The following is a 25,056-nucleotide window of genomic DNA, read 5'->3' on the forward strand; positions in this document are numbered from 1 at the left end:
CACATTTTTTATCAGTTATTCCTAGTTGTTTTATGTTTTTGTTGTTGTTGTTGTGATTGTTGCTATTGTGAATGGAACCTTTTTTTTTCATTCAAAAATGAATCCGTGGAGCCATAGGATCTCTACCACCCCTTTCAGCTGTGAGACTCTATGGTTTCTCAGTTCTATGAGAACATTCTACTCGCGCCTACATTATCCGAACCCCCAGGAAGATGGCAACGTCGAGTCGCCAAGCCAAAGGCCGCTCTATCTCGCCTTTGTTCTCCTCTCGGTAGCTAGTGCGCAGGCGCAATAACCCAAGTCCCGGCCCCGCCTTCCCGGTCGCGGGCCCAGCTCTGTAGCGCCGGCGCACTGGCGCGCTCCGTTTATACGCTCTGGGGCCTGTAGGCGCCGCGAGTTCCGGCTGTCGCCGTCGCCGTCGCGGCTCTTGGAGGTCGGTTGCGACGAGTAACGGCGCCAGGACAAGCCCAGCGCCTTCTTTTCGGCTATGTACCCGAATTGGGGCCGGTATGGCGGGAGCAGCCACTACCCGCCGCCGCCGGTCCCTCCGCCGCCGCCGGTGGCGCTTCCTGAGGCCTCGCCGGGGCCCGGGTACTCGAGCTCGACGACTCCCGCGGCCCCCTCTTCCTCGGGCTTCATGAGCTTCCGCGAGCAGCACTTGGCGCAGCTCCAACAGCTGCAGCAGATGCACCAGAAGCAAATGCAGTGCGTGCTCCAGCCCCACCACCTTCCTCCGCCCCCCTTGCCGCCCCCGCCGGTGATGCCGGGGGGCGGCTATGGAGACTGGCAGCCGCCGCCGCCACCGATGCCCCCGCCACCTGGGCCGGCCCTCAGCTATCAGAAGCAGCAGCAGTACAAACACCAGATGCTCCACCACCAACGAGACGGGCCTCCTGGTTTGGTTCCAATGGAGTTGGATTCTCCCCCTGAATCTCCCCCTGTACCGCCTGGGTCTTATATGCCCCCATCCCAATCTTACATGCCCCCACCTCAGCCGCCACCCTCGTACTACCCCCCTTCCTCGTCTCAGCCCTACCTGCCTCCTGCTCAGCCATCCCCTTCGCAGTCCCCACCTTCCCAATCTTACCTGGCGCCCACCCCTTCTTATTCTTCCTCCTCTTCCTCGCAATCTTATATGAGCCATTCCCAGTCCTACTTGCCCTCTTCTCAAGCATCTCCTTCGCGCTCCTCCCAGGGCCATTCTAAATCCCAACTACTAGCTCCTCCACCACCGTCAGCCCCCTCTGGGAATAAAACAACTGTCCAGCAAGAGCCTTTGGAGAGTGGGGCCAAGAACAGGAGTGCTGAACAGCAGCAAGCCACCCCTGAGCCAGATCCCTCTATGATGACTCCACAGGTAAGAAAGCATCTGCCTGAGCTTCATCTTCAACCTAGAGGGCCCTACGTGAGCAGGCCTCCGGGCTTTAACCAGTGCTTAGCCCAATTCCCACACACAATGACTAGTTAATTTTACACTCCAAAGGTCTCCATAAGAGTTAGAGAGCTGACAACCTAGCTTTTAAATGAGCTAAATGTGAATTACTAAAAAACAGTGTTTGAAGATGTGTCTAGATACCACATAGTAAAGGGGTGGTTCAGGAGTTACTTCTTAGATATATTTCTTGGTTTCCTTTGACCAACCTCTTAAATTTTGTTGCTGTTGCAAAGGGCCTTGTTTTAAACTAAAATTTCCATTTGAGAGGCAGCAATAAAAAAGAAGCTTCTCAAAGGCTTGACACTTGAATGCATGTAAACTTTGTGACCAGTTAATGTCTTTAAAAAATATTATTTAGGGCCCGAGGATAGCTGTCAGCTTCCTGAATTAAGAGTTCTCAGCAAATGCAGGATGGAAGTCTTATCAAGAGCATCCTAATTGTGCTTACAGGTACATACACAATACATAAGTGAGTCTCTGGATATTTGACCCTTTTAGGGGTCTGTTGGTCCATTTTAGAAATTGACCCATACATTCTTTTCTCACATCACTTAAAGGTAGTTTTAAGACATGAACAGTTTCCTGCATTTCATTGTCATTACCATTCCCTCCAAAGTAACACCCTTGGAATTTGGCCAAGCTAAAAAAAAAAGTTTTGTGGTATCTCTTTGTGAGAGAGCTGTTTCTCTAAACCTTCTGTTTGAAGTGGTGCTTTCAACAGGACAAAGATTGACAGGGTAGCAGTAATACATGAATTCTCCCTTGAGAAGGAAAGTGAACCAAAGGGGAATAAATCATTTTTAAAGATAGATACTTTTAGTAATTTATCTTAGATTCACTAGGGAAAAAAGAGAATCTTGTAATATAAAAGCCCAGATTTACATATAAAAGATTTCCAAAAGATGAGGATGCAGTATTCTAATTTTGCAGTGGTTAGACATTAGAAATTAAGAACAGAAGCAAGTTTTTTAAGAAATGATGCTTGGCACATCATCTGGAGAAAACACTTGAGATGCTGAGATAAAATAGAATAGTGATTCTTTTGGCTTACACTAAATGTGCACCATCCCACCAGGTTATTTTCCCCAGATTGCTCTATTATAGAGACAGAATTTCTCTTCTTTTCCCACTCCACTCTGAAATTTCCAGTGCTTTTGTTGTCAAACACTCTGAGTTAGTCCAAGCCAAGATAGGACGTTTATATCTTCATCTCTACTAGACTCTTTTTCTGGCCTTATAGAGAGACCAATGAATTGTGGTTTTGGCTTTTATTTTTGGGGGGGGAGGGTGTCAGACAGGGCCTTAATATGAATACTTACTATGAACACTGCTTTTGCTTTTCTCCCTTTGTACCTTTGTCTGTAATGAACTTCTTTCAACGTCTTGAATATTCAGTGCCTCCAATTCTTTGCTGAGAGGCAGAAAGAAAGTGGTGGAAGATGACGTTCCAAGGGAAGAGCCTTAGGGCTCTTCTGTGGCTTTGTTGTCTCTGTCTAGAATTCGTCCCAACTTCCTCAACCCTCTTTCCCCTTTATAGTTGTGTTGCTTTTAAGGCCTATCTCAAATATCAAGGTCTTCATGAAGCTGTGCTTGGGCTCACCCATCTGGTTTGGTTTTGTTCTTCAGATTTTAAGTCCCTTGCAGACAGGGACTGTCTCCCTTATCTTCTTATCCTCTATAGCACCTAGGACAGGGCCTTTATTATTTCAATTAAAGATTAATTGAATAAGATATGATTTCGTGTTCTAGACTTAGGAGACTTTGGTCTGTTGGATGATAAACGTATCTTCATACCAGTGCCAGTCTCTGACAATCCTACATATGTATTATTCTTTGATTCCTATTTTATTTTTGGAATGTGTCGTTCAAAAATTATGATGAAAAGTTCAAAACTTATACAGAATAGAGAAAATTACATGATTTTTGTAATCATGTAATTTTATTATATGCTCTTTGTCCAGATTCAACAACTATCAAGATTTTGCCAGGTTTACTTCACCTAGGCCTTTTATGTTGCTGCTGAAATAGTTTAAAACAAATCTTAGATCTTATGTCATTTCATTTCATCCCTGCATTTTTAATTAGGGCTTTTTCTTAAGCACATTATGACACCTAACAAAGTTAAGTTTCTTGGTATCATACCCATTATTCAGATTTCCCTTGTTGTCTCATCATACTAATGGAATTAAAAATAATTCCTGCTGTCATCTATGTTAAAATTCCTCAAATTGACTTGATAATGTTTTCTTGGTTTGTTCAAATCAGTATCCAACCAGTGTATATAAAAGACTCTTTTAGTATACTCCAGGGTTTCTTAACTTAAGCGCTATAGACATTTTAGGCAGAATAATTCTTTGTTATGGGGACTTGTCCTGTGCATTGTAGGATGTTTAGTGGCATCCCTAAACTCTACCCACTAGATGCCAGTGGCAGTTCTCTAGTCTGATAACCAAAAATGTTTCCAGACATTGCCAAATTTCCCCTTGGGGGCAAAATTGCCCTGGATTGAGAACACCTGATCTAGATCAGTCCCTCCTATTCTCTTTTTCTACCTTCTTCCATTGAACTTGATGAAAAATCTGTATCACTTGTTCTGTAGAATGTCCCACATTCTGCATTTGTCTGCTTTCTCATGGTGTCATTTGACTTGTTCCTCTGTCTTCCATGTTTTTTGTAAATTAGAAGTTAACTTTGAAACCTTTTTAGATTTAAATTCAGCTTTCTTTTGGCAAGTGTAGTTTTATAAGTGGTGTTGTGTATTTCATTTATATCCCATCATGAGGCACACAATGCATGATTGTCCGAGTGCTAGTGGTGCCAAGATTGATCAATAGGTTCAGTTGGTGACGACAGGCTGGTCCCTCTACTGTAAAGCTTCCCATCCATCTTGCATCTAATGTTTCGTCTAGTGGTTCATTCATTGATGGTCTTTGCCTAAATAAATTATTTAATTAAGGGTTGCAACATGGTGGTTTTTTTCCCCCTGACATTTCTTCTGCATTTACTATATGGAATTCTGTAAAGAAAAACTTTCTTTCTTTCTTCTTCTTCTTTTGTTTTTGTTTTTGTTTTTGTTTTGAGACAGAGTCTCATTCTATCATCTGGGCTAGAGTGCCATGGCATCAGCCTAGCTCACAGCAACCTCAGACTTCTGGGCTCAAGTGATCCTCCTGCCTCAGCCTCCTGAGTAGCTGGGACTACAGGCATGTACCATGACGCCTGGCTAATTTTTTCTATTTTTAGTAGAAACAGGGTCTCACCTGCTCAGGCTGGTCTTGAACTCCTGACCTCAAGGGATACTCCCACCGAGGCCTTCCAGAGTGCTAGGATTAGAGGCATCAGCCACCTACCTCATCGGCCATATAAAGAAAAACTTTCACTCATGAATCAGGGCTATTTGATTGAAAATGCAGTTAGTATAGGAAAGACAGGATGGATAAATACTTGATATACTTCCATTTGTTTTTTAGTTTTCCAGGGAGAGCATTGATGATTTAATGGAATGTGTCTTTTTGAAGAGTTAACTCCTTTGTGTGTTTAAAGGACTGACTGACTTACTGTAGAGCTGTTGGCTTTGATTTGAGTTTTTAGGGATGTCATTTATTTAATGTTTAATTATTTGTTGCTAAGTACTGGGCTTAATCTGGAAATGAGATAGACATGTTGCCTACCCTCAGTGACTTGTTCCAATTGGGGATGGAGGAGAAGATATTTAATAAGTGATTAATAGAATTACAGGGTGCTGTGAGATTATAAAATATAAAATACCACTAGACTGTTCCATAGGAACTGGAAAAGGTGAGCTTTTTAATTTTATTTTTTTTAAGCTCACTGTATTCACAGCGCCACGCACACAGGGTCTAGCACATAGTATTAATAGATGGAAAACAAATATGTTTTCAATGAGAGCTTTAACCTAATTGAAGAGGCCTCCCTTTGTAAAGTGATATTTAAGTGAAACCTAAAGAATGAGTAGGAATTAACCGGATAGAGTTCAAAGAATTAAGTAAGTTCAGTAAGGTTCACCGAAAGCCCAGGGTGGGAGTGGTAGCATGAATCAGATCGGGGAAGGCCTATAAGAACTTTATTCTGAGGGCAGGAGTAAGTCATTGAGGGATCTTATATAGGCAAATGTGACAGATTGGCATTTTTGAAAGCTCGCTGTGCCTGTAGTGTGGAGAGTGGAATCAAAAGGAGCAAGAGTGATTTAGAGAGAATAGTTATTGAAGTCATCCAGGCAAGAGATAATAGTGGTTTGGAGTTGGATGGCATTAGTGTAGATGGAGAGAAGTGGAAAGACCAGAGAAATATTTAACTGCTGGAATCCAGTTGGAGATTGAATAGTCGTGGACAGGGAGGCATCAAGAATGATTCCTAGGTTTCTAGGGTGGGCTGCTAGTTCCATTTAGTAAAAGTCCCGTTTACTAAAATAAAAAACCTAGAGAAAGAGGAGGAATAACAAGTCTGGGGATGAGGGAGAAATGATGAGTTAAGTTTGAGGTCCTTGAGACATAGATTCCAAATGAAGATGTCCAGTTGGAAGTTAGATATAGGTCTAGAGTCTAGAAGCGAGATCTGGGAGATATGATAGATTTGTAAGTCATCAGCATAAAAATGGTATTTGAAGACACAGAAATAGATGAGGTCTCTCTCCCAAGGAGTGTGTGTAGAGTAAGAACATAAGTTAAAGGACATTGAGCCTAGCCCTGTAGAATAGCAACATCTAAGGAACTCAATAGAAGAAAGGCTGAATAGGTAGATGGAAAATGAAGACAGCACAGTGCCACAGAAGTGAAAGGGAAGACTCTTTCTAGGAGGAGGGAGTGGTCAGCTGTATCAAGTACTGCTGAGAGGTCAAGCAAGATAAAGACTTTGAGGTATCTTTTGCACTTACTGACATGTAGATTATTGTTGACCTTGGCAGGAGGAGTTTCATAGTGACTGAAGCCATATTGCATTGATTTGAGGAGTGATGGAAGGTGAGGAAATGGGGATGGTGAGTATAGACAACTCTTTCAAGAAGTTTGACTGAAGGAGAGTGAGAGAGAATGAGGAAAAGAGCTGGGGGAAGAGGTGAAGTAAAGGAACATTTTTTTTAAGATGGAGACTAAGCTTATCTGGCGACACTGATTACTACAGTAGAATGTGAATCTCAAAAATATTTAAAATAGATGTAATAGATGTTTAAGTTTCTAAAATGGAAACCCAGTTCATTGTTTTACCAGGTTTTTCCCCCTCTTGCTTTAGGATGTAAGATACAAATGCAGGCATTTGTAATAATAAACCTGGATAGGGAAGGTAACCTTCCAAAATTAATCTTTAAAACATCACACACACTCACTCACCTCCTCTTCATTTCTCTACATGGAAAATCATTTAGTACCTAGTTCCTTACTTTACGAGTAGTAAGTGGTAAGCGCTTCCTGAATAAATTAGCATCTTTTTTAGTAATGATATTTGTAACAAATAGTTCTCACATTCTTTACATTTTAAATGCATTCATTTAGTCTCTTTTTAAATGTGACATATGCTATGATTTCCTTTTACCTGAACCAACATTATGAGATGTAGTTGTTTGACATGGTGGGACATTCAGAAGAACTGGCATCATTAGCAAGTTCAGGCATGTTTTTCCTTTTTAAAATAGAGATAATCAGCCTTCTCTTGGGTCACCAAGGACATTTCTGAGTGATGTCATTTTTATTTATTTGTAGAGTTTCAAAAATGTGCTGAAGCCTAGTCCTAGAATTGAACTAGATCTGGTTACTGCTTATAGGGTTCATAATAAATAGAAATTGACCTATAAGGCAGTGAATCAACAAGTACTTGAGCCCTTAACAAGTTTCTTAAACCTGGACTGGATCAAAGATGGGAAGTATGAGAGTAGGTGGGTGCAAATGGATAAACAACCTAGACCTGTATGATCTTCATATCTGTAGCCGTTGGCTTCTAGTTTGTGAAAGATAGTTTGCAAAGCGTCTTTGTATCTTTTAGCGATGCTTTCAAAGCAACTTTATAAAAGGAAACTTTTAACTTCTATTTGAAAGAGACTGAATTTATTAATGTTTTAAGTTGAAGGATAGGCCTGTTGATGTTTTCAGTATTTTCTTAAAATAATAGAAGAAAGTTGAAAGTGTTTTTAATACTACATTATTGTTGACTGTCATGGTCAGTGTGCTTTGTTTTTTTATGTTGAATAACAAAAGTACAGATGCTCCTTGACTTACAATGAGGCTATATCCCAATAAACTCATTGTAAGTTGAAAATATCTTAAGTCGATAATACACTTAATACATCAAACTTAACCAAACCATATAACTCAGCGTAGCCTACCTTAAATGTTCTCAGAACACTTACATTAGCCCACAGTTGGGCAGAATCATCTGGCAACACAGGACACTGTAGCATATCAGTTGTTTACCCTTGTGATTGTGTGGCTAACTGGGAGCTGTGGCTTGCTGTCACTGCCCAGAGAGTCTCAGGCTGAATATCACTAGCCTGGGAAAAGATCAAAATTCAAAATTTGAAGTATAGTTTCTACTGAATGAATATCATTTTTGCACCATCATAAAGTAAAAAAAAATCTTAAGTGGAACCATTGTAAGTCAAGGACTGCCTGTAATTATATCCTGGAAACTGATGATTATGGATATGATAATTAAAAATGAAAAACCCAATCATGGGCCAGACTTGAAGATGAAGTTAGTGAGATGGAATGTATTCTTCCCAATAGGTTGGAATAAGTTTCAGGTTATGGAAACGAGTGACCTAGAAGGGAAGTCTTCAACTAATCAATAACCATTTATTGACATCCTACTGTGTGCTCAGGCACTATGTTTAAGTACCAGGTAGGATATAAGGAAAGCAAAAGGCATCTCTCCTCTAAGCAAATTATATTCTTTGAGTGAAAAACAGATAATAAACAGGTGTTTGGTGAAAAAAAGTACATATAATGTATATTTTATGCATCTGTTTGCATATGGAAAATTGGGAGAGAGGCAGAACATAAATTACCAGGATTTCCTATATTGTTAATAATGTTTATTGTATAAAAAAAGTATTAACAATATAAAAAATGTGGTTATGCAAAGCTAATTGGATTAGAAAATGAGCAAGTAGAATGAATCCAGTTAACACAGAGACCAAAAGTTTATTGTAAAAAAGTAAAAAAAAAAAAAAAAAAAAAAATTGATTGGTTCAACCTGAGAAAAGAAAAATTGAGGCCCAATCTGTAAAAACAAAGCTCAGAATGATAAGAATAAGCTGATTTTATATTTAATGGAATTGTTATAATGAAAATATAGCTGAGTCTAAGAATAAACAAAGTGTAGATTGGGTTTCTGTGTTGCGATTTTTGTATTCAGATCTTTCTTTTTTTGCGGTTCCTGTTGTAAAGTTCTCTTTGGTGGTTAATTGGTAGGAAGGACTTCTGCCAGATCCTCAGCTGTCAGTAATGAATTCTGAAGTTCTCCAACATCACTTTCATTAAATACTACTACATCCTTATAATTGTAGTGAGAACATATGTTTTTGCTAATCATAGAAGTACATAGGGCAGTTCATTAGTGAATATTTTATTGTTATGATAACTTTTTTGTTATGCAACCTTGGGAAATTATATAATAAATACTAGAATAATGAGAATCCTGTAGTTGTGTCTGAGTGGGGAGTTTTTTTATTGATTTTAATTAAATAGATATTATTGTACAGTCCATTTTCTTTGAGGTATTTATAAAGTCACCACAAACACTGAATTAGTGAATATTGAACCCATTACTCCTAGGGGAAATAAGGGTTAGGTTCCTGTGAGCCTTTGGTCACATTTTCATCAACCAGTCAATACATAACCTTGTTTATATGTATTTATGTTTTAAAACACCTTATTTAATACATATTATTAACATTGAACTCATGGCCAGTAGTACTGTAACACTTGCCTGAACAAAGCTTACCTAACATATTTTCTCCGTAAGGCACATTACAGCTTTCTTGCTCTTAGGAACAGTAGACAGCACTTTGGGACTACACTTGGGGGCCATTTTAAACAGCAAAATCACCAAGAAAAAGCCCAAAAGTGTGAAAATGTGGCACTAAATAGCCTGTGAAAAGGATGCCTTATTTACAGTATGAAAGCTGGAACAAGAAGGCAGAGCCTCACTTTGTTCTGCCTCAGCTGGGAGTGTGCGTATCAGGAAACGCACATTTTTCACTGCTTTCCACATGTTTATGAATGACTGGAACAGCTCAGCAAGTATTGATTTTGGGTTTAGAAATACATTTTAGCAAGTAAGCAAATTTGCAAATAAAGAATCTGTGAATAATAAGGATAGGTTGTATTTTTTTCCCATGCTGAGCTTATTATTGTAATTTTTTAAAAATTGGAAGCACAAAACAAGCTTCCAGAAAATTAAATTACAGTATAATTTAGAAGATAAAGCTGAGACTTTTAAGATAAACAGAAAGCATTTTAAAACACAGTATATTCTCTGTATATCTGTCTAAATGCTGATAGATTAATGCCACAACAGATGCTTAAAGAGGGAGGAGTACTGGAGGAGAGAAAAGGCAGAGAGAAGAGGTAGGTTATATTCATTTGGTTATATTCATTAATTACAAGGTCCCCGTGGATAAATCTGATGAACAAACTGGAAGAGGTTAAAAATAAGTAGCTGTGAATACTGAAGGGATTTACTGAGTAGAGAAGTATGTTGAATTAGCATGTATGGTTTAACTTATTTGCCTTTCTCAGCCCAGGTTTGCTTTTTCTTACATCTAGACACATGGGCACAGATACAAATGTAGTTCCCTGTCAACACCAAGTTGCAGAGATACATTTAAAATTCTTAAAAATTGTTTCTGTTGTAGGAACAGCAGCAGTATTGGTATCGACAGCACTTGCTTAGTTTGCAGCAAAGGACAAAAGTGCATTTGCCAGGACACAAAAAGGGTCCTGGCATAGCAAAAGATGCCCCAGAGCCAGTAAAAGAAGAAGTTACGGTACCCGCCACCAGTCAAATTTCTGAACCCCCTTCATCTGAGGAGCCTCCATTACCACCTCCGAACGAGGAGGTGGCACCTCCTCTCCCACCTGAGGAACCCCAGGTAACCATATAATTGATATTTGGTGTTTATTAAATTGTTCAGTTTTTTTCTGAATCATTTATGTATACTTTTGTCATAAGTGTATATATATTTTCATGTTTTTTAAGTACTTGTAAAATTGTATTTGTGAAATAATCAGATGTCTGCTATATCAGGTTTAAAAGAGGAATTTTTTTTCTGGTTTAAGTGAGAGTGAAGAACTAGATACTCTTCTGAATTGAGTATCTCTGAACACTAAAGGGAGATGCCAGCGTGTGTTCACAATGACAGCACAGGGCAATAGTTAAGAGCTTCAGCTTTTAGAGTCAAGCTGCCCATGCTGTAGTTCGTGCATCTGCCACTTACTTGTGGTGACCCTGGGCAAGTTAGTTAACCATTCTGCACTTCAATTTCCTCTTCTGCAAAATGGGCTTATTCAATAGTAGCTATCATATAGAGAGAGCTGTTGAAGCATTAAATGTGGTAATCCGTCACTCAGCATAGTGACTAGCGCATGGGAAGTTCTCACATTGGTCCAAAAGTCATTGTTCTACGGAGAGCCTTATGTGAATATTGAACCATAATGATTACATTGTAGTCCACTGGTGAAAAGTGACAAAAAAAAAAAGGAATTTTTCAGAGTGAAGAGGACTATTAATTGTAAGTTCACTTTCTGCCGGGGAAATGGTTGCCCTCTTTAAGAATAGTGAGCTTATTAGTCCAGCGAAGACTATGAAATTTATAAATTCGTTTGTGTTAGTATCCATGGCAATAGTATAGGTAGAGCTATGTGTTTTTTTTTTAAAGACAGAACAGCTTTTCTCAGTCTAAAAACAACTAAAAGATATCAAATGTTGGCAATTAGATGTTTCTGAGTTGTAGGGATTCAGGACTTTACAATTTATTTAATATAAAATATTAGTTTTGTTGCCATTTTATGACTTACATAAAGATGTATCTTCTTTTATCTTTAGTCTGAGGACCCAGAAGAAGATGCCAGGTTAAAACAGTTGCAGGCTGCAGCGGCACACTGGCAGCAGCACCAGCAACATCGAGTTGGTTTCCAGTATCAGGGAATAATGCAGAAGCACACTCAGTTACAGCAGATCCTACAACAGTACCAGCAGATTATACAGCACCCACCACATATACAGGCGAGTGCTTCTATAGCTGACAAATAGGAAGTTGCCCCAAGACATTTAAAGGATTTGTTATTCCTGAAAGATTTGAGTGTGAACAATTAGATGGTTCCCAGGGGGTGCCCAAGTAGTTATCTGTCACATTACCTGGGGTATAGTGGAGTCTCCTGATCATGTCAACTCAGGCTAGATGTTAGAGTACTATTGCTAAGGGATTTAAGAGCCTGGGATTTTTCCATGTAGTTACAAATTAACTTGTGTTTTGCCTACACACCGCTACAGTAACAGATAAGCAAAAAGGCCAAAACGACCATCACAAAAAACCTAAGCAAATATACCATAAAAGATAAAGTGACTTAGACACTTGTCTTCTATCTTTTAGGTATAATCTTGTGTTTATATATCTATAATAATAGATCATTTTTCAGATTCTTAAAATGATCCATAGTAATATTAAAAACATGAAAAATGCTTATTGCTGGGACAGGCATTTGCTTTAGTGTTTGGTTGTTTCTTTCCAACTATGTAATAAGTTATATTAATAAGTCAAGGGAAGAAAGAAGGATTGTCACTCAAAGAATTGGACAAGCTTATGCTTAGCTTCCCAGCATCTTTAGTGTTTTGATTTCCTAAGGCTTCAAATGGCCTTGATTCATTAATATTTTAACCTGTGGTTAATTCTCTTATGTGAATGTTTTGAAATCCTTTTTATCCCTTTATTTGTAGACCATGTCTGTAGATATGCAGCTGCGGCATTATGAGATGCAGCAGCAACAGTTTCAACATCTTTACCAAGAATGGGAGCGAGAGTTTCAGCTGTGGGAGGAACAACTCCATTCCTATCCTCATAAAGATCAGCTTCAGGAATATGAGAAGCAGTGGAAAACATGGCAGGGACATATGAAAGCCACTCAGACTTATCTCCAGGAGAAAGTCAATTCATTTCAGAACATGAAGAACCAGTATATGGGGAACATGTCAATGCCACCTCCTTTTGTTCCGTATTCTCAGATGCCTCCACCTCTACCAACAATGCCCCCTCCAGTGTTGCCTCCATCATTGCCACCACCAGTGATGCCCCCTGCCCTCCCTGCTACAGTGCCACCACCTGGCATGCCCCCACCTGTGATGCCACCTTCTCTACCAACCTCTGTGCCCCCACCAGGGATGCCTCCATCTCTTTCTTCAACAGGGCCACCACCAGTTCTTCCCCTGCCTTCCCTTTCTTCTGCAGGGCCACCTCCAGTTCTTCCCCCACCATCTCTCTCTTCAACAGCACCTCCGCCTGTCTTGCCCCTTCCACCATTATCTGCAGCCACACCTCCTCCAGGAATACCTCCTCCTGGGGTTCCACAAGGGATACCTCCTCAGTTAACAGCAGCCCCAGTTCCACCAGCTTCCAGTTCTCAGAGCTCACAAGTCCCAGAGAAACCTAGACCAGCACTGCTTCCCACTCCTGTGTCTTTTGGTTCTGCCCCACCCTCAACTTACCATCCTCCATTGCAATCAGCTGTTGGTCCATCAGAACAAGTGACTTCTAAAACTCCTCTGAGCAAGTCTGCTCTGCCATATGGTTCATTCTCATCTGAGCAAGGACTTGGGGAATCTTCAGCTGCTCCATCTCAACCAATCACTGCAGTCAAGGACATGCCAGTGAGGTCAGGTGGCCTGCTTCCAGATCCTCCTAGAAGCAGTTACTTGGAAGGTCCAAGAGGCCCAAGGTAAGTCTGCTATTCTTTTCTTTTCTTTTTTGGCTTAGCTATTTTGTTGAGTTAGGCTGCATAGGCCTTGATGGTATAAATAGCTTCATTTATACAATTTTATATTCTCTTTGTACTTTTATATATTAATACATTCTTGGTTTACAATTAATGATAATATTGCTGCTTATTAAACATGACATAATGTAATCTAGAAAAGGGAACATGCCCCATGTCTTTGCTGTCATTGCTTTTATCCCATATGTAGAGATTACAGTCCAGAATGAATGCAGTGTTGTAGAGTAATGGTTATCATTTCTTGTTGATTTTTCAGCTTCAAAAATAGTGTTTTTAAAACTTATTTATCTTTTTGCTTTTTATTTGACAAATAATTGAATTGACAACAACTGTTTGTTAGATTACATGCTAGTTATTAGAGATAAAGATGAATAAGCCAATATTCTACTGAAATAATAAATTTAGTGTGAGGGTAAATAGGACTTTTATCCATTTGCTCAGCAAATGTTTAACATTCTGCTCTGCACCCACAGCAGTGAATGTAACAGGACAGAATCCCTGCCCCTATGGAGCTTACATCCTTTGTATTTTAAAAGTGTTAAATTCACTTTTCCGAGTTTGTAAAAATACATTTTTCTCCCTAAACTGACCTAAATTACAATTTTGCTATAGAAAAATATTTTTAATTCAGTTTTTTTCCAGTTGGAAATTATAGAAATACTCTATGCAAAATTTGGACACTACAGAAAAGTGGAAGTCACCTAATTCCACCATCTGGAGATAATCATTTTAAAAATATATGTCCGAAAAAAGGGATCATATTGAGTATATTGTAACTTGTTTGTTTTTTTTTTTCCACTAATCTATATATTGCTTAGGTTTCCATCTCAATATCAATGGGTGTACATCGTCATTTTAAATTTAAACCTTATTTTAACATTTGAAAACAAAGTATATGTTTTATTTGTTCCCCAAGTTTATAATTCTGAAAACAACGTGGCACAAAACTCCATCCCAAATCAAAGAGAAATTTAGGAGCATGAATTCCTCTGTGTACCAAGAAGCCTTGCTAGAGACTTTACATACATTATTATCTCAGGGAGTCTTTCAGCAAACTGTGAACGAGGCTGGTTATTCTACATTTACCCTTTATAAACTGGAACTGAGAGGATAAGGTAACTTGCTCAGTCAGGATTAGTAACTGAGAGAGTAGAACCCGAGTCCGCACCCACGTGGAGCTGAGTCTAGGGGCGTCCCCAAAGCAAAAGCACCAGTTAAGTATTGTGTTCAGTGATGATTCAAATCCATGCTATCAGTGATTACAAATACATTTGTAGTCTTGATTGGTTTATGGATGATCTTCTTGATTTGAATTCGTACTTACCTCCTGGAACAAGAGCATTGCCTTTTAGATCTGGTGACTAATTTGCCGTCAGAGAAGAACATTCTTAACACCTCCTGAAACATACATTTCCTGCTCCCTTGATTTCTGTCACATCAATGTTTTCTCTCTTTGCCTACTAAATCTTGGCTTTGTAAATTCAGGACCTATTTTAAGTTTTTTCTTACTTTAAAGATACAGTTAATAATCACAGTGCTGAGGGGATCTGAGCAATTATCTAGTATAGTATCCCTTTAGAGCAACTCACATTTGTGTTGCATTTTAGTTTATCACGTTGGGTCTTGCACATATCACCTTGTTTATTCTTGTCAGTGATCTCAAGAGGTAAATAGATAAGGAATGCAAGATTTGGAGAGGTTATAAATATATTGCCCCAGATGACATAGCTAGTAAATGGTTGAGATGGTATTAGAATCTAAGGCCCTCTGATTCACTTTTATATCCACTGTACTTCCTTGACAGTTGATGAACTCTACTTCAACATTGGCACTTTATAAGGAACGCTGCCATATAAGGTGTTGGCAGTTTTCTAGAAAGCTTATTTTTTATATTGAACCTAAATATGTTTCAGTAACTTCTACCTGGTGATTCTAGATCTGCCTCTGTGGGACAACACAGAATGAATTCTCCCACACTCCTCCACTCTATTCTACAGTGTGTGACTACAGTTATCTAGAAACTACCCTGTATCTCCCTACCCTGACTTACCCGCTCTGCTTGGCCAGTCACATAAACTCAAATTCTTTTCTTCTCACAGTAACATTGGTTCTAACCTCCTCCTTCTTTACTATTCACTGTCCTTTGGTTTATTAGTCTCTTTCAGAATGAACACTTACTTCAGATGCAGAGGACATTAGGCTTATTACTGATTTCATTATAAATAATGTGCTTCCTTATACCATGTAGCTTAACAAATTGCTTATTTTTTTTGTCAGTGCTCTCACAGTGTTGAATTATGTTGAGCTTAATGTTAATTTAGATTCCCAGGTCTTTTTCATATTAGCTGTTATTAAGCCAAGTCTCTCTCATCCTGAACTTGTGCAGTTGTTTTTTTGTTTGTTTTGTTTCTTTTTCTAAGACTTTACATTTTTGTCTAGTTAGGTTTGTGCGTCATTTTAGTCTGCTGAAGTCTTGGTGAATGTTGGTTATGTTTTAGATATGTGATATCTCGGTCTCCGGCTTTCTCACCTGCAGGTTTGATAAAGGTGGCTTTTTTGGTCCTTGAATTGGATCCTGCTCACATTATCCACCTTGTTTTGAAAATCTTTCCCCAAGCTAGCTTATGTCATTGCCATTTTTTTCACCCTTCTACTTCTTTTGCTCTTTTAGCCCGTAAAGAGTACAGTTAACCCAGGCATAGTTCTTTTTCTCCTGTGTAACTAGGTAAAAAACACATCAGTGGGAAGCTGGTTAGTGAGTAAAAGAGACTGAAGTAAGAATAATCTATACTATTAAGAAACTGGTGGCCAGGCGCGTTGGCTCACGCCTGTAATCCTAGCACTCTGGGAGGCCGAGGCGGGAGGATCACTGGAGGTCAGGAGTTTGAGACCAGCCTGAGCAAGAGCGAGACCCTGTCTCTACTAAAAATAGAAAGAAATTAGCTGGACAACCAAAAATATATATAGGAAAAATTAGCTGGGCATGGTGGCACATACCTGTAGTCCCAGCTACTCGGGAGGCTGAGGCAGGAGGATCTCTTGAGCCCAGGAGTTTGAGGTTGCTGTGAGCTAGGCTGACGCCATGGCACTCTAGCCCGGGCAACAGAGTGAGACTGTGTCTCAAAAAAAAAAGAAAAGAAAAAAACGAAACTGGTGAACTTCCTTTATTAGTTGAATTCAGATTTTGCTATACACACATAACTGATAATGGTAAACCACCTTTTTTTTTAAATAAACAAAGCTGGGTAGAGAATCAAGAATGGAGAACACAGCTACACTAATTTACCACTAACATGCTATTAAAATAAAGTACTGTAAATTGCTTTGAGTTTTTGCAAAATCTAGATGTAGGCTGCTTTCTGAAAGCAAGATTTCTAAAACGTCACGTGACAAAACTGCATCACATGTAAATAGCATACCACATTGTTCAGCTGTTTTGACACTCTGTATGTGTCATTGGATTCACCAAGTCTTCCAAAAGACTACTGTGGCTCCAATAAACTGTCATATCAGTGAATGTTTCTTAGTACCTTTATTTTTCAATGATAAAACCTATTGAAGGGTAATAGAAGTACACAATCTTAAGTGTACTGCTTAGTGAATTTTCACAAAATAAGCACAACCCATGTTATCACTACTGAGGTCAAGAAATGGAAATTTCTAGTGCCCAACAAGTCCTCCTTATCCCATCTTAGTCATTTTCTCCCACCCCAAAGAAAACCACTATACTGAGCCATAGATTAGTTTTGCCTATTTTTGAACTTTGTATTAATGGAATCATACTGTATGTACTCTTTTGAGTCTGGCATCTTTCACTTGACATTGTATTACTTGAGATTCATCCATGTTGTATATAGCAGTAGTTTGTTTATTCTCATTCCTATACAATATTCCATTGTATGAATATACCATAATCTGTTTATCCATTTTAACATTGATGGTCATGGAAGTTTTTTGGTTATTATGAAAAATGCTGCCATGTGTCTTTTCGTGCTGTGTATATCTCTTAGATGCATGTGTGTTGGTGTGTATTTATTTTTTGTTTGGATATATGCTGAAGATTGTAATTGCGTGATTCTAGGTATGTACATGTTCTGCATTAATAGATACTGTTGAACAGTTTTCCAAAGTGATTGTTTCACTTTACACTCTCACCAGCAATGTTTCAGTGTTCTAGTTTTTTGCATGCTCATCAACACTTGGTATTGTTAAACTTTTAAATGTTAGCAATCCTAGTGGATGTTTAGTGGTATCATGATAATGGTTTTAATTTACATTTCCCTGATAATTGAGGTTGTACTCCTTTCCATTTGATTATTATTCAATTGGATTTCCTCTTTTATGAAATGCTGATTCAAGTTTTTTTTCCCATTTTTCTGTTGGGTTTTATTTCTTATTGATATGCAGGAGTTCTTTGTCTAGATGTCAGTTCTTTATTCATAATATTTGTTGCAAATTTCTCACTCTGCAGCACTTTTTACTTTCTTAACCCCCATATACCAGGAAAGTAGAAGTAAGAATAAGGGGATAATGAAAAACAACTTATTAGAAATTTTAATAAAAATTTTAAAAGAATAAAACTTTGCATCAAAGTAAATTTTGGCACACATAAGAGATGAAATAATTCTATCACATATCCTTTTAGCAAATCGGGATGGTCCAGGTTTTTGCCACAAAATATGTGATAAAGTCTTTCCTGTTTAATGATAACAAATGAATGACAGTTCCACATTTCCTTCCCATCCTTAGAAATACATTGTTCACTCATCGAATCTTGAGTTTGAGAATATTCATCTAGGACATTGTCATCTGAGGACTCATAGAGATTTCACTTATATGATCAATTTGATGTCATTTTTAGAGCCTAGTATGCTGCTGTCTCTTTGCACTTATCTTTTAAATTTTGAAACAACTTTCTGTGTCAGTTCTCTTTATCATTATAGTCAGGAAATGAAAAATTCTGAATTTTCAATTGTGCTCAATGAAGCCTAAAAGCATACTGTAATATTTTGGGCAATGCAAGAGTGATGGCAACTTATTTTGCCTTTGCTTCATCCTCTTAGGCAATTCCATCATTCTTTCATTGTCTTCTTACTTTAATCTTTTTAAGCATAATTGAGGATAATCGATACGTAATGATGAATGCTAATGAATTCCAGGATAAGGAAATTATAAAATGTTTTATGATAGAGGAAAATTTCTAAGATCCCATGATGTATCTTTATAAAGGATTTATAGAAGGATCCAGTGAATCCATATGGTTTAGTAATTGCAAGGTAATATAAGTTTTGTTCTATTTTTTAAAAAGTAGATTTTTCTCTTTGTTCTTGAGTAGGCCTATAAGCAAAAATGTCATGATATATCAATTTTTACAAATAGTTAGAATTGTTTAAAATAAATTCAAAAACTGTAATTGGATCCAGTGAATCCCGATGAACCCTACGGCTTAGTGGTGTCTTTTGATTAATAGAAATTCTTGATTTTAATTTAGTAGTCCAATTTATTAGTCTTTTCCTGTATGGTTAGTGCTTTCTTATATCTTGTTTAAGAAACCTCAAGGTTATAAATATATATTACCCTATTTTTTCTTCCATCTTTTATTGCCTTAACCTTTTATTTTTAAATCAACATTCCACATAGAATTGATTTTTGGGGGGTTAATGTATAGTGTGAGGAAGAGTTCAAAGTTCCTTATTTTCCATAGGGTTATCCAGTTGACCCCAACACCATTTATTGAAAAGGTCATCCCTTTTTCAATAGGCTACTTTGCAGTGACTCCATCATAAATCTGGTGTCTAAATGTGTTTGTTTATTTCTGAACTCTCTATTCCCTTGGTCTATTTGTCCTTGCACCAGTGTCATGCTGTTTTAATTACTGTAGCTTTGTAATAAATCTTGATATCTGTTAAAGTTCTACAGTTCTTTGCTTCTAGATCAGAGGTTGGTAAGCTTTTTCTGTAAGGGTCCAGATGATAAATATTTTTAGGCTTTGTGGGCCACATTTGATCTCTGTCAAATATTTTTCTTTCTTCCTCTTTTTTTAATGACCTTTAAAAATGTTTTCAAAAATCACTTTTAACTGTATTTGGCCCATAGGCCATAGTTTGTTCTAGATTGTGTTGATTATTCTCGTTAAAATCAGCTTGTCAGTTTTCAAAAACCTGCTGGAATTTTGGTGAACATTGCACAGAATTTATTGACCATTTTCAGGAAGAATTAAAATCTTTATATTATGAAGGTTTCTGATCGGTAACAGTTACTTTTTGATTGGTTTTAGGATTAGAATTGTGGACCTCTTCTATTCTGTAGCTGTCTTATTAGGATTAGTAAGGGACTGTGAACACTAATTTTTCTTTATGTTTCCATTTTCATGATTGTTTCTGTTTATAGTGATTACTTATTTTTGGGAATTTTGGTTTTAGGACATTGTTTATATATATTAGAAAATAGCCTTTATTTCATATGAAAACTAAAAGGGAAGGAATTTCATTCCAAAATTTGGTATCTTGTAATGCCCATAATCTGCTGATTTTAGTACGTTTATGCAAATAGTGTGATACAGATAACTCTTGTTTAAGGATCATTTGTATTTCTGCATACCTCAAGTTTTTATATCCATTTTGGAGTTTTATATCAAATTTTGAAATGTTTATATCATGTTCTAAGTTCTTATTTTTTAGGGGGTCATGAAACACTTAACTGTACAAATAAAAATTTTCTAAATATTTAAACACCAAATATTTACTTTTTACCTAATCAGTGTGAAATGCATGCATTTTTATGTGATTTTATTTAGTGAGTACGCATTATGTTTCATTGTATTTCAAATACATGTTTCATATATCAGAACGTCATAGTATTTCATTGTTATGGATAGAAAGGTAACTTATTTTTATACAAATTTGTAATATGAGTATCTCTTAATATATTTATTCCAAAGACCTAAAAGCTCTTTACTGAAAAGGGTTTTGATAGTGTGTCATTTTGTAACATCTTTAAACTTTGAAAATTTGGAAATGCAGTAGTGATCAATATTTGCCATTTATATGTAGTGTTGCAAGTGTATTTCAAATGTTGTCAACATTTTCTGGTCCCCAGATGAAAATGAAATCGTGGCCCTTGGCTGTTGGTTAGCAATTTGGTCTGAAAACAAAGTACCCTACCCTTTCATTGCCTTGATCAACTTTTCTGCCATGTTCACTTATTATCTGCAGACCTTTTAGTGCCTTCTGCTTCCTTTGTCCTTTCCTCTGGCCTTTACACATGCTATTTTCTTTGTCTAGAATTCCCTTCCTGCCATTTTTTGCTTTACTTACTCCTGTTTTTCCTGCTCTGGTGCAGCACTTCAATCATCATATATTGAGATCCTTCAGTGAGCCAGACATTGGGATACTTTGGTTAGCATACCCAAACATGTCCTATATTTAGCAAATTCTGTTCTAATTGTTGATTTTCTTGTCTCACTCTTCCTATAGTCTGTGAAATTCTTGAGGTTAAGGTATGACTCTTATTTCTAGCACTAGCACGGTACCTGAGAATCAGTAGATGTTCAATAAATGTTGCTTCTACCAAAATGTCAGTCATGGATAAAATTCTCAAGGCATTCACAATTTTGTTAGGAAGGCACCTTTGGAATTTGATTATAATACTAGATAACATGTTGATAAAATTTCTCACTCAGTCTTGTACATTGTGGAAGACAGTCTTCTCTTATCACTTATATGAACTAATAATTGCTTCATTGAATACACAGCAAATGATTTTACTCAACTTGAATGAGCCAAGGTATAATTATTCCAGACACTTTGGATTAATAAATGTAACTGCAAGAAAGGAACCAAACCATCACAAGCCTTAAAACAGCATACCTTTTTCTCTCTGTAAATATGTGATCTCCATCCGTAGCATTGTTATGTACCTTTTAACAAGTCACTAGTCAGCTCCTTTCTCCTTTGCCCATCCATGATAGTAATATGAAACCTTCTCCACTTTTCATAGACCATCTACCCAAGTGCTGCTTTCTTAGTCTCAGCAAACATTTTTATTTGCTTTGTATCTTTAATTTAGCTTTCCGCCTCATGGGGGAAATCAAGGCTACCTATCAGACCCGGTAAAACTCATTTCCACCCCTTATCTTTACTCATTATGCTCATCTTTCCTGTAGTCTTAGAAGAAGCCACCCCTTTTCCTCATGAAGGCTGACCCTCATTCTGACCTTTAAAGAGATATATTTTACATTTTTATCAAAGTGGTTTAAAAATTTGAGCAAAATGGCCATCCCACTGCCCCATGCCACCCTGTGTTTCCCAATGGTATCCTCTTTTAATTCTTTAGTTGTTTCTTTTGGTAGCTATCTTCATAGCACTAAATAATGTGCTGCTCCTTTCATGACTTATACATTTTAGATAGTATATATTTACTTCGTGTTCTGATAAGTAGAGGTTTAATTCGTAGTCTATTCTCTTGTTCTGCAAATCTGCCATATGGCGGTTATCATAGCATTTCCTTTGTCCTCTTTGATTGGATTCACTGTTTATTGAATCTCATGGCTTCCTGTTAGGGTTTAGTGCTTCCTTTTCCTAGAGTCCATGCTCAAGTAACTTACTAAGGAAGTGTGGGTGGAAAGTAAATTGTCTTGAGTCCTCACGTGTCTGAAAATATCTTTATTCCAACCTTACACTTGATTCATAATTTGGATATAGAATTTGATGCTGAATATAATTATTCTTTAAAGTTTTAGGACATTGATTTATTTTCTTCTATCTCCTGTTGTAGCTGTTGTGTTCTGATTCTTTTCTTGTTTTGGTGACCTCTCCTTGTCACTGCCAGAAACTTTTTTTTATCTCTGGTATTCTGAAATTTCAGTGTCTTTTGTTTGTTTAGTTTTATTAACTGTACTGAGTACTCAGTGTGATGGGCCCTTTCTTTCTGGAGATTGTCGTCTCCTAACTCTAAGAAATTTCTTTGTGTTATTTCTTCATGAATTTTTTCTCTTGTTTTCTGTTTTTCTCTTTCTAGAATTACTCATTAGAAGGATTTTGTACCTGTTGAATTACCTTTGTCTCTTTATCTTTTCTTTCTTTTTTTTTGTACTTTCTGAGATATTTTAACTTCTAATTATTTTATTGCATTTTTTATTTTGAGAATTAGAAATTTTTCTTCTGATCTTTTTTATAAATCACGGATTGTTCTTGATTTATAGGTATGATGTCTTTAAGAATCTCTCTGAAGATACCAATTTGAGAGGTGTTTTTTTAAGTTCTCTCTTTTTACATAATCTCTGTTTTCTTTAGATTCACATCCTATTTTATCTGTTTTTCATCTTTCTTTCTTTCACTTTGGAGGATATCCAGTGATCTTTGGCTCTCCATTTATATTTAAGAGTGGGAGACACCAATAAACTGATTGGGGGCTCTGTGTGTGTGAGGATTTTGTCACCTGTCAGGTTTTGCTTTGGGTGATAGGGCAGGGAACTATGTTATAGCTAGGCAACCCTCAGGTACAAGAACTTGGAGACATTCAGCCTAGGGAAAAGCTGGTTGATGGTTCTGAATATAGATTTAATTTTCATATTTTTAGCCTCAAGTTATGCTTCTGTCCTTCCCCAGCACCCCTGGTATCTGAAAATCCTGACCCTCTCTGGGATTCTGTGGGCAAGCCAGCCCCATTTTGATTTTATCTGCTTCTGCTACCAGCACTCTAAGCACTTCTTACTGCTATGTAAATTACCACTGGTATTTGTTCTTTGTCTTTCAGAATTTAAAACAAGATTCTCATCTGCTGATGACCCCTCTCTCTGTTTATTGTGGGTTTATGTATTTTTATTATAAATTACATGCCATGGCTTTGTAAAGCATCAGCTTGGCTAGGCTGAACTACATTTCCCAGAATTTCTTTTCTCATATGTTTCTGATCAGGGTGGTCCACAGGGAGATTTTTGCACCTAACATGAGACATTTATCCCTGGACAACCAAAAACACTCTAATCCTTTCCCCAAAAGAGGATATAAAGTACCTTTTTTTGTCTTTGGGGTAATGATAGTTCATTCTTCCCCTGGCTGATTCACACTCTCTCTTTGATATTCTGTAACTTAAATATTGAGATAAAAGGATTATTTTTAACTCATCTTTTGTTAGATAAGGAAGAAAACAAAACATTTGGTTCATACATTTCGCACATATATATTCAAACACATATATCAAGGAAGAAGTACTCATAACTATTACAGTCCTTATTTCTGCAACAGTCATATGGGCATAGCTGATATTTATAACTACCTTCTTCCACTACCCATTCGGTATTCCCTTTGCTCTCACCAGGTACCTCGGCTAGTCCTGGTTCTTTGCCTAGTGAGGTGACCCAGATCTTCATTTTGGAGAGGTCTGGGCTATTAGTGGTCCTGCCTGAATTGGATTATTGTAGTTTTCCATTGACTTTAATCACAGGACATGGAAATACTAAGAGATGTTGTAGAGGATCCCTTGCATTTCAGACATATTCCTCCTTAAGCCCACTGTGCAGTAGTAACCTAATTTGCCCTTGAAAGTCAGGATTAATCAGCCCCAGTCAATACATTAACCCTCTTCTTTGCCTGTTGATTCAAAACTTCAAAGTAAAGTTGTACTCTCAACTTCAGTTCAGTAGAATCATTCATTGCTATGGGCCCTGGTGGAAGTACTCCTCCCTTTAAAATAAAGACTTTTAGACTAGCAAAGCCTAAAGTTACAGAGATGGAAAGTAAATATTATGCAAGAATTGCTTCATTGATTTCCCAAGCAAATGAAACAAAAACCCTTCTAGTTCCCATTAAAGTCATGAAAGGTATTACCTTGGAATCATCCTAAATTCTTCCCTTTCCACTATCATTTCATTCTCACCTGTTAAAAATTCCTATCAGTTCTACCTTATTTTATATTTCTCACTTTTATCTTCTCCTCTACATCCTATCAGTCACTGACTTAGAATAGGCATCACTTTCACTTACCCAAATTTGTAGGAATAATCTTTAAACCTTTCCCCTTCTATCCATTCACTAATTTTCTGCTAAATCAATCTTTTAAAAATCAGATCATATTTAGTGGCTCTAAGTGCATGTAAGGTAATTCTGTATTCTTTAACTAGCTGATTTAATTCATCTATTGTAATAGCCCTCCAAAGGCAAATGGCTTTAACAAGTTAGAAGTGTATTCTCTCCCAGGACTTATATGATGGCTCTACAGTCTCAAGAGTCCAAGTTCCTTCTGATTTGTTACTTTGTCATCTCTTATTTACCTAGTCCAGGTATGTCAGAACTAGCATGAAAAAGGAAGTAGTGAAGAGGAGGATGTGCCCTTGCCTTTAAGTGGACAACCCAGAAGGATGTGTAAATCATTTTCACTCTTAGCCTGTTGGCCAGAACTTGGCTACAAATTCTAGTTGCAAGACGGATTGGGAAAGAGAGGCTCTAGTCTGGGGAGCCTGGTCTAGCTAAAAATAGGAAGTTTCTAGTATTGTAGAAAAGAGGGGAATGGGCCAGGCATGGTGGCTCATGCCTGTAATCCCAACACTTTGGGAGGCCAAGGTGGGAAGATTGCTTGAGAGCAGGAGTTTGAGACCAGCCTGGGCAATATAGCAAGACCCTG

The 25,056-nt window shown here is 37.6% G+C and overlaps 1 protein-coding gene across 3 annotated transcripts in view; it reads left to right on the plus strand.

The window, feature by feature from the left end:
• The first annotated feature begins 313 nt into the window (after positions 1–313).
• YLPM1 (YLP motif containing 1) overlaps positions 314–25,056 on the plus strand; it is a 61,664-nt gene continuing 36,921 nt past the window's right edge. For 2 of the 3 annotated variants that reach the window (XM_069488975.1, XM_069488994.1), the window contains exons 1-4: positions 314–1,357; positions 10,302–10,538; positions 11,492–11,671; positions 12,383–13,377. In XM_069488975.1, coding sequence (XP_069345076.1) covers positions 488–1,357; positions 10,302–10,538; positions 11,492–11,671; positions 12,383–13,377 — 2,282 coding nt within the window. In that variant the 5' untranslated portion in view covers positions 314–487. The remainder of the gene's footprint in view (positions 1,358–10,301; positions 10,539–11,491; positions 11,672–12,382; positions 13,378–25,056) is intronic. The other variant, XM_069488984.1, reaches the window with a different exon arrangement.

Source organism: Eulemur rufifrons, chromosome 2, assembly GCF_041146395.1.
Source record: "Eulemur rufifrons isolate Redbay chromosome 2, OSU_ERuf_1, whole genome shotgun sequence".
NCBI lineage: Eukaryota > Metazoa > Chordata > Mammalia > Primates > Lemuridae > Eulemur > Eulemur rufifrons.